This window comes from Sceloporus occidentalis, unplaced genomic scaffold (assembly GCF_023333645.1).
Source record: "Sceloporus occidentalis isolate IW3139 unplaced genomic scaffold, rSceOcc1.0.p SCAF_6, whole genome shotgun sequence".
Classification (NCBI taxonomy): domain Eukaryota; kingdom Metazoa; phylum Chordata; class Lepidosauria; order Squamata; family Phrynosomatidae; genus Sceloporus; species Sceloporus occidentalis.
The window spans coordinates 60939797-60952720 of record NW_028316986.1 but is presented as its reverse complement, the minus strand read 5'-3'; the positions used below and the strand labels follow the sequence as shown (position 1 = coordinate 60952720).

Below are 12924 nucleotides of genomic sequence, written 5' to 3'. Positions count from 1 at the left end.
TTGGTAGTGATTTACCCTTGGTCTGAAGCCTTGATTTTTCACCCCATTCCTAATTGCCTTCTCCAGTTTACCCAGTACAGTTGATGGGCTGAGTCAGTGAGAAAGTCAATAGGAAACATTAAAATTACAAAGAATAAAGGACTTATTTGCAGTGGGGTAGGAAATATAACGATGTTCATTTGGTGACAGTGGTAATGACCTCCCAGGGAACATCATCTAGCTCTACTTTCTTTCCTTAAATCATTCCAGTTATTAAGGTTCTCATTTCTAGCTTTAGAAGAAAACCTTCTCTTGACATAATCTATGGGTGATTCCATTTTGCTTGGTATCCCCAAATTCTACTATAATGCTTGTTTACTATCACTTGGGTGTTTTTTATTGCTTACTTCAACAAACGTCAAGATAAGAAAGTACTAAAGGAGAAAATAGTGACACCTACAGATAGCAAAGAAGTCTTGTGAGATACTAACAATGACTGAAGCTTGGAAACCAGCCATTCTTTAAAGTGTGTGTGTGGGGGGGGGGGGGGGGAGGAGACAATTCTCCAGTGCTGCACAGTGGCAGCTGGTGGCTGTTAGGTCACTGGGGGTGATACACTCACTTTGGGATTTAAATCAGAACTTTTGATTGGTCCAAGCTGTCCAAGGTGCTCAATCCTATTGCCAAAATCAATTATCCAACTTGGGTAACCCCTTTAAAATTGAGATTAAAAATGAAAGCCGATTCACTAACCCCACAGACATGGAAGCAGGTACTGGTACTGTGTATGGCTAATGAATTTTCTGTATCCATACAAACAGTAGGATGGGAAGTAAAAAGCTGAAGTACATTAAAAGTTTTTATTTAAATTGTATTTTGTTGTGAGAGTTTTCCCTCATTTGATGTTCTGACTAGGTAATGAAGACAAACTCAAGCTGTGCTTGAACGTGCAAACTCATGCCAAATTACTAAGGCCACCAAATTTTTCTTCGTCTGTTTTAACTTTCAGATCTTGGCAGTGATGCCTGGGGTGCTTCCAGACAGCAATAAGGCTGCATCCGCACTGCAGAAATAATGCAAGGTTGAAACCACTTTAACTGTCGTGGCTCAATGCTCAAATGCTGGGATTTGTGGTTTGTTGTAGCACCAGAGCTCTCTGACAGAAAAAAGCTAAATGTCTCAGCAAACCACAATTCACGGAATTACATACCATTGAACCATGGCAGTTAAAGTGGTGTCAACCCAGTTTATTTCTACAATGCAGGTGCAGCCTTAGCACTACCACCTAAAAGGCATTCTGGAGCTTCCCATCAACTTGAAAAAGAGGCAGGTTACAAATGGGAGAAGCTCTCACCTTCACCTACTTCTCTTCTTGCAAAGAATCATGTCTGAGGCAGATTAACTGCCCAATAAAAATCTCACCTAGAAGTATACCTGGAGTAAAAGAATAATCCATTGCCCTAGACTGTGTCTCTTTCTCATGTTGATGGCCTAGTCACCCAATATGCATCAGCCACAGACTAACATCAGGCAGGCAGTGTTATGACTGCTAAAATGTGAATTACCACATCTGAGAAGTCCAGTCTTTTGATTTTAAAGCCCTCCACCATCATACAGTGTGGGAAGTGTGGGTGAGATGATTGATCTGCTAGAAATAAAGCTGAAGGAGAGCCAGCGTGGCAGCCTAGTGGATTGACTATGACTCTGGAGACCAGGGCCTCATTCCCACTTACAGATAAATTGATATATAATCCGAATCAATGGATCAGTTCGACAGCTGAGTGTGGTTCCCACTACATTTACCTTAATCACATTTTCCCCTCTTGTGGTTCACATTCACGAATGAGTCGATTCAAAATGGACCCGTTCCAGCCGGCTGAAGGGTAAATTTAAATCGATTCCGATCCGCATCTGGTTCATACTTGCGTGGAATCGATTTATCGAAAAAGACACGGAAAACATCAGCGTCAAAAAGACGCAAATGAAATGGGTCTAGCACATGGCCCCCCCATCTTAGGATCGCTTCAGGAATTCGGTTTAAGTGGGAACCAGGGTCGTTTGAACTGGTTCAAACTGATTTGCAATCCAGTTTAAAAGGTAGTGGGAATGAGCCCCAGGGTTTAATTCCTAGCTCAGCCATGAAACCCACTGGGGGAAAGTCACACGCTCTCAGCCTCTGAGGAAAGCAAGGGCAAACCTCTTCTGAATAAATCTTGCCAGGAAAACCCCATGATAAGGTTGGAGGGGGTCGCCATAAGTCAGAAACAACTTGAAGGCACACAACAGCAATAAGGTTGAAGGGGGGGGGGGGGCAGAAACCAAAACCAATGGTCATAGAAACAGAGATACAACAGCTTCTGTCCCTTTAAGTACACCAAGCTACAACACACACACTCTCCCCTTAAGGAGACTATCAGGCAGGTGCTGCCCACGCAAGCTTTTAATGCAATTTTCGGCCTTCCAAGACTGGAGGAAGGGGATCTCAGAAGGCAGGAAAATGAGATTAGGGTGGGAGGAGAGGGAAAGGGGTCTAAATCTTTTCCAAAATGGAAAAAGTCACCCCTGCCTAAAGTAAAATAAATGGGGAGAGAAGGTAGTTCACCCCTTTCTTTGCAAGTGGAAGCTGCCATGGGTTCCTCCCATTAAAGAAAAGGAGGGTACACCAGGCTGGTTGCCTGAGCATTAAAAATGTTGTCTGCGCATTAAAAAACCCACCTTGGGCAAGTCACACTCTCTCAGCCTCAGGAGAGAAAGAAAACCCCATACATTCGCCTTAGGGTCGCCATAAGTCACAAATGACTTGGTTTTCCATGCTGCACCTGCACTGCAGAAATAATCCAGTTTGACACCACTTCTAACTGCCCTGGCTCAGTGCTAGAGAATCCTGGGAACTATAGTTTATTGTGGCACCAGAGCTATCTCTAACAGAGAAGGCTAAAGGTCTCACAAAACTACAGTTCCCATAATCCCACAGCATTGAGCCAAGGGCAGTTAAAAGCTGCGTCCACACTGGAGAAATAACCCGGTTTGGCACTGCTTTAACTGCCTTGGCTCTTTGCTATGGAGTTCTGGGAGATGGAGTTTGTTGTGTGCCCCACGGGCCCAATCAGGAGCTAAAGGACGCCTAAAGGGGCTCCTCAGCCCCCCTGAAGTTAGGCTCTCCCTCCGTTATCTTCTGTACTGGGCTTGGAGGCGCCCCTGGGGCCCTAGGCCTTGCCCTGGCGTTGCCTGGGGACACCCCTTGCCCTCTTCCCTGGGGAACCCCGCAGGCAGGCAGGCAGGCGGCCTTCCTTCCTTCCTTCCTCCCCGCCATGCACCGCGCCGAGGGAAGAAGAAGGCGAGGAAGGCGCGCACAGCCTGAGAGCAAAGCAAAGGCAGAAGGAAGGGCGCCCTGACTGACTGACTGACCCGGGACCCTTTAGGCCCCGCCCCCTTGGCGCCGCCGCCCCGCCCCCTAGGGCTCTGATTAGCCGCAGTCCTGCTTCCTCCCCTTCCCATTGGGCGGTGCCGGCTTGTCGCTCAGAGGCCGTCCTGGGCTCCCATTGGCTGGAGGCTGTGTGTGGGCAGGGCCGGCTGTCAGTCAGTCAGTCAGGGAAACGGGTCTGGGAAGGAAGAGGGGAAGAAGGAGAGAGAGAGAGAGAGGGAGGGAGGGGAGGAAACATCTGGCTGCCGCAGCCCGGGCCCCGTCTGTGCCGCCGCCGCCGCCGCCGCCGCGCGTGCCTCCTCCTCCTCCTCCCTCCCTCCCTCCCTGGCTGCGTGCTCCCCGCTCCCCGCCCCCTTCGCCCTCCCTCCCTCCCTGCCGCCTCCGGGGCGCTGCCATGGGGGGCCGCTGAGAGAGAGGGGCCGAGAGGAGGGCAAGGAAGGAAGGAAGGGCGCCGCTGGGACTCGGCCGGGGGGCGCTCCAGAGTGTGAGTCCGGACTCAGGGGGGAGGGGAGGGGAGGGGAGGGGAGGGGAGAGTGCCCGGGGAGGGGGAGGGGGAGGGGGTTAACCGGCCAAACGTCCCGTCCCCCCCCCTCCTCCTCCAGGCGGGAAGGGGGCTGGGAGGAAGGGGGACTTTGGGGGCAGTTCAGGCCTTGAGGGAGAGGAGAGGGATCTGAGGGGGAGTGGGGGCTTAAAGTGAGGGGAAGGGGCTTAACAGGTGGGAGGGGGGCTGCTTCCTCCTCCTCTTCTTTCTTTTCCTCTTCTTCTTCCTCTTCCTCCACTTCTTCCTCCTCCTTTTTCCTCTGCTTCCTCTTATTTCTCTTTTTCTTCTTCTTCCTCTTCCACCTTTTCTTCCTCTTCTTCTTTCTCCTACTCTTCTTCTTTCTCTCCTTCCTTTTCTTCCTCTTCCTTTTCTTCCTCCTTCTCCGCTTCTTCTTCTTGCTTTTCTTCCTTTTCTTTCCTCTTCTTTTTTTGCTTGTCCTCCTCCTTTCTTCTTCCTCTTCTTCCTTCTTTCCCCCTTATCTTCTTCCTCCTCCCCCTCCTTTTCTTGCTTTTCCTCTCCTTCCCCCTCTTCCTCTTCCTCCTCCACTCCTTCCTCCTCTCCTGGAAGTGAGTCCCCCTGCTGCAGCCCAAGAGGAAGGAGGGAGGGAGGAGTGGGGCTGAGGGTTGGGCTGGGGTCAGGCGGTTAATGGGTCATTGGGGAGCTGGGTTGGGGTCAGCCTGGTCTGGGTTTTTCTTTGGGGGGGGCAGGTGTGTGTGAGAGACAGCAACAGGGAAGCTGAGGCTGTAACTTCAGAGGCTAGGGAAGGAGCACCCCAAGTAAGAGTTTGGGAGGCTCTTGAGTTTGTGGGCTCCCAAACCTAGTGGGGGGGGGAGGAGGGAAGGAAAGAGGTTTTGCTGGGCAAGGGCTGTGTGAGGCTGGACTGGGATGAGGAGCAGATGGGCCAGCAGAGAGGGAGTCCTTTGTGTGTGGTGGCACAAGCAGTGTGTGTGTGTGTGTGTTTTGTCTTGCAGCCCAGAAAAGGTGGGGAGGGGAAATGATGTGGGGCACAATGCAGCTGTGGAGGCAAGGCAGGAGTGGAGGGCTGGGAAAGGAGAGAGAGAGAGAGCTCTGTTCCCTCCCAGGACTCTTCTGTTCATCTCTTCCAGTTACTTGCCTTTTGTTGCTGCTGCTTTGGCTGCTGTGATCTTGATCTGGACAGTTCCTGTAATTTGGCTCTTTCCTCCTGAGCCTGCTGTTCCCCTTCCACCTTCCCTTCTGTGCAAGGACTTGGTTTGCTCTCTCATCTCTGCACCATTTACAGTGTGCCAAGAGGAGTAGAAGGAGTTATCATTGGCCAAGCCTTCCTCAACTTTGTGCCTCTTTAAGGAGAGCAAAGGGAAAATAAAGTCTTGTGTTGAGAGATGTGTGCTTACTCTGCCCCTCCTCTAAATTTTGCTGTTTTGCTAAGAAAGGTGGCAACTAGCCTAGGGCTTGGATTCACTGATAACTTACATAGTAAAATAGAGGTGCGCAGTAAACAGAGTGGAGAACTTATTTCGTTAAGCATAAAGTTGTTGTGTGGCCTAGAAAAGTCAAGCTGGCGACTTTTTAATTCTGCTGTGTTTCAACAACTGGTTTCATTTTAGCATATTTTGCTCTTAGAACACTTTCCTGCCAACTAAAAAGAAGGCATCACATCTTTTACATTTTGCCTGAATAGCTTTTCTATATGCATCCACAGTTAAAGGAGTAATAAGTGTGTTTTAACATAGCTGATAGTACTTTTCCTTCATGACTAAAAGCTACAAAATTAGTGTTGAATATGTAATACCACAGACTTAAATAGGTTATACTGTACTTGACAATCCTCTAATGTAGGAATGCCTGACAAGAGGATGCAGTATGAAAAGAGGAGAGATTATATATATAATTCCTGGTCTTGTATGGAGTAGTATGTTTGCAAGTGCTAAATCTTCAGTGCTACTTGAGTTTTTACTCTTCATTTATTTTATATTGTGTTGAAGGAACATTAATCATTATTGTTTATAAATTCCCAAGCAGTCAATTGTTCTGGGGCTTTTTAAAGATGTGACTAAAATACTTACAAGATGTCACTATTGATACCATTATATCTGGTCATACGGTATCTGTATAGTTAGAAAAGCCAGTCAGAATCTATAGAAGGGGAGAAACTGTGCACTGAATTTGAAGCAGGAAAATTGATCTTTTAAAATGAACCTCTGGTTTCAGTAAAAATGGATTATCATGACTTGGGGGAGCTCTTGGTGTATAAAATACTCCGCAAACTTATGGCAGAAGGGTTGCTATACTATACATGTGGCGAAGCTCCATATGTTTAAGAATTTTTTTACTTTCCTCTGTTAGAAAGTTTTGAAAAAAGACTTTGAAGTATTTTGTTTATACTAACAGACAAGAAAAGTTCTCCTAAGAAAAAGCTGGTGGCAGGAGTGTAGAGGAGTAGCATATGGCATTAAAAGGAGCACAGCTGGAGGTAGCATTTCCATCTGAACATGATGTCAGAGCAGCTGACAGCCTGCCATCCCTCAGCCTTTTATTCTAACACACAGACAGGGAGTGAGTGTGTTTGCAGATCTGTGTGTAGGGAAGGTATCTCATTCCTCTCTAACATCATCTCCACTTTGCATCTGTCTCTCTCTTAGTCTGCTTTTTTCCCCACCGATCTAACAGACCTGGAGCCAGCAAGACTCGGACAAAAGGACTTAATCAGGTTTATGTGTGCTAAAGGTAGGAAGAGCAGGAGGCTAGTTACAGTGCATTTCTCTCTTGGCGTTTATTTAATTTTAGAATATCCCATTCCTAGTTTAATGAGGTGTAGGAGGAACAAGTGCAGTTCAGTAAAAAGGGAATAACAGTGAAGGCTTGCATTTTTGACTTGTTTGTTCTTGTGTACTTGATGCAGTCCTACCATTTTTGTTCTCTTGAGCACTGAGTGTTGTATGTAAGGATTTTTGTTGCAATATAGTATTTACAACTGTTCTAATAGTAATGTTTCCTAAGAATGACAAAAGGAAGGGTTTGAAATGGCATGTGTGATAGAGGCAGCAGGATGTATTAATATCATGGGCATGGTGACTTCTGCTATTAAACTTTGTGCTTGAAGACCAGACTACTGAACTTTAGAAATGTACAATTCTCTTGTTTTGGGGGTGAAACAATGGGAATAATTTATATGTGAAACAAGGATTTCTCCTTCCTTGGGAATAACTTGGCTCATTCCTCCCTTTCTTTCCTTTATTTTTTTGTTCTTTTTGGTTCTTTGGTGTATGTTGAAGAAGTTTATTCAATACAACAAGAATTGTTTGAGGGGAGGTTTCTGTGTTCACGACTAATTTAGAACTTGTAGATTTGAGCTGCCTGAATTGGCCAGACAGCTGTAATCGCACTCCTCTATTCTTAATCTCTTTATCTGGGCAGCAGCTGCCATATGGCCACAGTCAGCTGGATCAGATGTTTATAAGCTTCCTTCTTCGTCCCTCTCTGTCCTTTCAGCCTCCTAATTTGATCACAGCTACCTTGTGAGCTGCCCTCCAATCTTTATTTTTAGCCCTCTTAAGGATTAGGATTGATGTTGGTTGTGGGGCACTTAAAGTGATTGTATTGTAAATCTTCTTGCTTTATTCTGACAGTAGTATATTGTAGAATATACTTGGGATAGGATTGTAACTTCAGGAACATATCTATGTGCCCAAAGGCACAGCTGCTGTATGTAACTACTTTGCCACAACTTTGATTTCTACTAACAGAAATGAGGAAATACTTAAAGGTTTTTAACTAGAAATCTTCAGTGATCTTTTTAAAAACCTTTCCTTCTAAAGAAAGTGATGAATAGAGATAAAAACCCATTATTAAGAGAGAGGGAAATTAACTAAAACTTGCTGAAAGGCTTTTTCATGATTACCATTGACCAACTGAAATGTTTTCCATATATTTAGGATCTTTTACAGAGGATCAACATCTTCTGTTTAACTGTACTTGTTTTCATTTATTGGAGTCTTTTAAAGTTTTAGTCTATTGATATGTATGTGTATATATATATATATATATATGTGCGTGTGTGTATATATGTGTGTGTGTGTGTGTGTGTGTGTGTGTGTGTATAGCCAAAGGACGAACACTAAAAAGGCTATCATTCAGTCATGAGGAAAAATGTTCTATAAGCCATTGTTTTGATCAATTAAATATTATTTTCACCCCATCTTTGTAGGATTATCAATGTTGCATTCTCCATTTTTCTTCTGCCTTGGATTGCAGATGTGTTTAAAGTCGCATCCTTGATTCTACCATCCTACTCCCAGCCTACTTCTTTACAGTCAGATAAACTGTTAATCTAACTTTGGAAACTGCAAAAGATAGCTGAAGTAAAATGTTGTGGAAAGTTGACTAGTTATAATTGTTGCATGCCACAAAGGATGTTCTTTAAAAAATTTAAATCTTGTGGAAATTATCTTGTCAAATGTGATCTCATATAGGCATATAATCAATTGCTTCCAATATTTAACTAAATCTTTTTGCTCCTAGGTTATGAAGACAGCATGGAGTTTCCTGACCATAGTAGACATTTACTACAGTGTTTGAGTGAGCAGAGACATCAGGGTTTTCTTTGTGACTGTACTGTTCTGGTAGGAGATGCCCAGTTCCGAGCACATAGAGCTGTATTGGCTTCGTGCAGCATGTATTTCCACCTATTTTACAAGGACCAGCTGGACAAAAGAGACATTGTTCATCTGAACAGCGACATTGTTACAGCTCCAGCTTTCGCTCTCCTGCTTGAATTCATGTATGAAGGGAAACTCCAGTTCAAAGACTTGCCCGTTGAAGATGTGCTAGCAGCTGCCAGTTATCTCCACATGTATGATATTGTCAAAGTCTGTAAAAAGAAGCTGAAAGAAAAAGCCACCACAGAAGCAGACAGTACTAAAAAGGAGGAAGATGCCTCAAGTTGTTCGGACAAAGTAGAGAGCCTTTCTGATGGCAGCAGCCACATTGCAGGAGATATACCCAGTGATGAAGATGAAGGGGAGGATGAAAAATTGAGCATTCTACCTAGCAAAAGGGACTTGGCGGCTGAGCCTGGGAACATGTGGATGAGATTGCCCTCGGACTCAGCAGGCATTCCCCAGAGTGGCGGAGAGGCAGAGACACACGCAACAGCAGCTGGAAAAACAGTAGCTAGCCCCTGCAGCTCAACAGAGTCTTTGTCCCAGAGGTCTGTCACCTCAATGAGGGATTCGGCAGATGTTGACTGTGTCCTGGACTTGTCTGTCAAGTCAAGCCTTTCCGGAGTTGAGAATCTGAACAATTCCTATTTCTCTTCACAGGACATGATTAGAAATAACCTGGTACAGGTGAAGGTGGAGAAAGAAGCTTCCTGTGATGAGAGTGATGTTGGCACTAATGACTATGACATGGAACATAGCACTGTGAAAGAAAGTGTGAGCACTAATAACAGGGTACCGTATGAGCCAGCCCATCTGGCTCCTATGAGGGAAGATTCTGTTTTGAGGGAGCTAGATAGAGAGGACAAAGCAAGTGATGATGAAATGATAACTCCAGAGAATGAGAGAGTTCAGGTGGAAGGGAATATGGACAGCAGTCTGCTCCCTTATGTCTCCAACATACTTAACCCTGCAGGCCAAATTTTCATGTGTCCCCTGTGCAACAAAGTCTTTCCTAGCCCCCACATTCTTCAGATACATTTAAGTACGCACTTTCGAGAGCAGGACGGGATCCGCAGCAAGCCTGCCACTGATGTCAATGTCCCAACCTGCTCCTTGTGTGGTAAGACTTTTTCTTGCATGTACACCTTGAAACGACACGAGAGGACTCATTCAGGGGAAAAACCCTACACTTGCACCCAATGTGGAAAGAGCTTCCAGTACTCCCACAATCTGAGCCGCCATGCTGTAGTTCACACACGGGAGAAGCCGCACGCTTGTAAGTGGTGTGAGCGCAGGTTCACACAATCTGGAGACCTTTACAGACATATTCGGAAGTTTCACTGTGAGTTGGTGAACTCATTGTCTGTCAAAAGTGAAGCACTGAGCTTACCTACTGTCAGAGACTGGACATTAGAAGATAGCTCACAAGAACTTTGGAAATAGAATTTTTATATATATAATTAATATATATATATAAATCTATATAGTTGTGGTACAGTCTAAAAGCAGTCTTGTTTCCTTGAACTGAAAGTTTGGCCATTAGCTTGTTTTATGCACTTTAAGGCGGCATGAACATTTCACTATTTAGTGCTCTGATATGAACTATAGAAATAAGACTAATAAATTTCATTAATTTCCCCATATTTCCCCTTAAAGTAAGTACTTCTTTTAAATAAAGCTGCAAATGAACAAATGTGATTTTAGGTTCTATTTAACCTTACTTGCAACACTGCACCATTTCAAACTCCATTTAAAGCAAAAGAGTACTCCCTTCCAGTGTTTTTATCAATTCGGTTACATTTTTAAAATTGCATGCATATTTTCTAGCTGTGGGAAACCTGAATGCTTTTAGACCCAAGTGATAAATTTCTAAAATGCTGGAGTATCTATTTTTAAACAAGCAGTTGCAATATTATTGTAATTTGTGGATTACAACAGTTCCCAATTTTTTTTTTTAAAAAAGACCATCACAGATTTTTTAAAATACACTGGAATTGCTGGGACTCTGTTAAGGTATGCTTGGGATGAAAATGGATGTTGCAACCTCAACAGTTGCAAACTGCATTTAAAAATGTGAATTACTGTTGTATACTGTAATTGATTAAATGGGCTGGGGGGGGGGTGTCAAGGAAATTGACAAGTTGTGTTAATGCGCTCTCAGTTGAGTCTTGAAAAGTAAATATTAACGCTACGGAAATGCATGCGTTTCAGTATATTTTTGTCTTTGTTTGCATTGTATAACTTTAATGAGTGAGTTTTAAAACTTATTTAATTTTTTGTAGGAAAAAAAACACCACTGGAAAAAAATTGGTGTTATGAAGAACATAAATGCACTGTTTTTTTATTTTATATAATTTAAATTAATTGCCCACTGTCTTTAAGTTGAACAAAAGCTACATGTTGATTTTAGCTATGTAAAGGAAGATAGTAATGTTTACAAACAGGCTTAGAGATTTGCATGTGCAGTGTACATTTATCAAGAAAAAAAAATCTGATTGCACAGAACCCATGCCAGCGCCAACTTTTGATGCATACACTACCCATATGAGCATTTTTAGAATTCCTGCTGCACAAATTGACAATAGGTCATTCATTTTTCGCCCCTTGAAAAGATTCTATGGAGTGAAAAAGCCCCAGGCTGAAAGGACTAGAAAACCTTGATTGACATGGGGTGGGGTGGGGTAAATGGTGGGAGAAAAGTTGGGGGAGGGTTTGTGAACTGTGTATCCAAGCAGCAAAGACTGCAGCCTGACGTGTGGTTTTAATGATCAACACACAGGGCAAAAGCATTTTGCACAGTGTTTGTTTTCCTGTCTTGCACTTACAAATAAGGTCTATGGGAGTAGCATGGAAAATTGTTTTTTCTTCTTTCTGCTTTGTTTAGAATTTGATCGCCTTAACTACTGTAAACATAGCCTATTTTTGTGCTTAAGAAACTGAATGGAAAACTCCATTGTGTATTGCTGGACTGTTTTGGAAATACTTTGGTCAAATGTATGTTAATTTGGCTGTAATGGCATTTAAAACAAAAAAAAGCTGTGAAAATGGCCTTGGAGCATTATTTTTAGTTACTTGAATAGTTGCTAGGTTTTTAAAATACATTCTTTTTATTAATTTAGAAAAGACAATCAATGTCTGGAAAAATGGACTACTTTTGAATTATTATTATTATTTTTGTGGATGTGAGTGATTGTTTTTTGGGGGTGCCCTTTAGTTTCACATTCTTTTTTTGGTTCTAAAAATTAGACTGACATCTAGCTTTGACAATCATAGTATGTTTTATTTTCCTGAGGGGGAGGGGGAATAACTTATAACGCTGTTTAGTTTTGTACTATTGGTGTGTTGGTGAATTTTTAAACTGTGTGCTAACTGCAATAAATTATACATACTGAGAAATCAATTAGTAGTCTTCTCCCCTTTTTAAACATTGAAATTGCAGAATGCTATTGATAATACCCTACCTTTTGATAATGTATTATCTTTTTGTACAGATTCCTGTTGATTTGTGAAATAATCAGCTCACTGTTTGAAGTAGCTGTAAATAAAAGTGGTTTCTAATTGGCAAATTAAACATTTTAAGATGCTCTATACTAAAAACTACTGGTACATTGTAATCAATGTAAAAATTTCCACTGGATGATCATAGAAACAAAGTGTGGTGTTCATCACATAACACCATTCCAAATTCTGTGATGGCACTAAGCGCTAAATCTATCAAATAGACTTATACCAACAAGAAAGTAGGATGAGACAAGAGAAGGGGAACAACTGGCAATTTGAAGAAATGATTGATTAGTAATTGGAATCCGCAAAACAGAAATACCGGTTATCTCAAGTAGTTTTCACTGGTTATGCTAAGTTACAATTCCCCTTTTCAGTCTGGGAGCATTAAAGGTTGTCTCTGTCAGATTAATTGGTAAATATATGGTATCTCTTTAGACAAAGTTCTGAAAACATTCTAAGAGAAACATTTCAGACAGAAGTATATTACTGATTATCTAATCTAAAAGTTGTCTATTACACTAGGGAATGCTGTTATGGTCTTAATCAGTGTCTAACTATTTTAAAAATCTATGCTATGGCTCAGATAATAATGATAGATTATTGTAATAAATAAATTTAGAAAACAAACCTCTATTACCATTTCGTTATGTGCAGTTTTCATAATACGTACTAGCTCACATTCTAGTATTTCAAATACATGACATAACTTTAACATCCAGAAACAAAATTGCATTTTATAAAATTGTATATCATCGATTTATACAACCTCATAAGGGATTGTATATTCTTAGCGAGGTCTATCTCAGCTCTGTGTTTGAACCCATCCTTGTGATTTT

At 42.6% G+C, this 12924-nt stretch overlaps 1 protein-coding gene across 2 annotated transcripts; it reads left to right on the top strand.

Annotated features, from left to right (window-relative positions):
- Nucleotides 1–3814: 3814 nt before the first annotated feature.
- ZBTB18 (zinc finger and BTB domain containing 18) lies at nucleotides 3815–11984 on the top strand. 2 transcript variants are annotated; one of them, XM_089529812.1, is made up of 2 exons: nucleotides 3815–3887; nucleotides 8445–11984. In XM_089529812.1, exon 2 carries the CDS (start codon nucleotides 8459–8461, stop codon nucleotides 10025–10027), a length of 1569 nt encoding a protein of 522 aa, XP_089385938.1. In that variant the 5' UTR covers nucleotides 3815–3887; nucleotides 8445–8458; the 3' UTR covers nucleotides 10028–11984. The 2 variants fall into 2 exon arrangements, with proteins under 2 accessions (XP_089385938.1, XP_089385937.1); XM_089529811.1 differs by lacking the exon at nucleotides 3815–3887 and adding an exon at nucleotides 6453–6650.
- The last annotated feature ends 940 nt before the right edge of the window (nucleotides 11985–12924 follow it).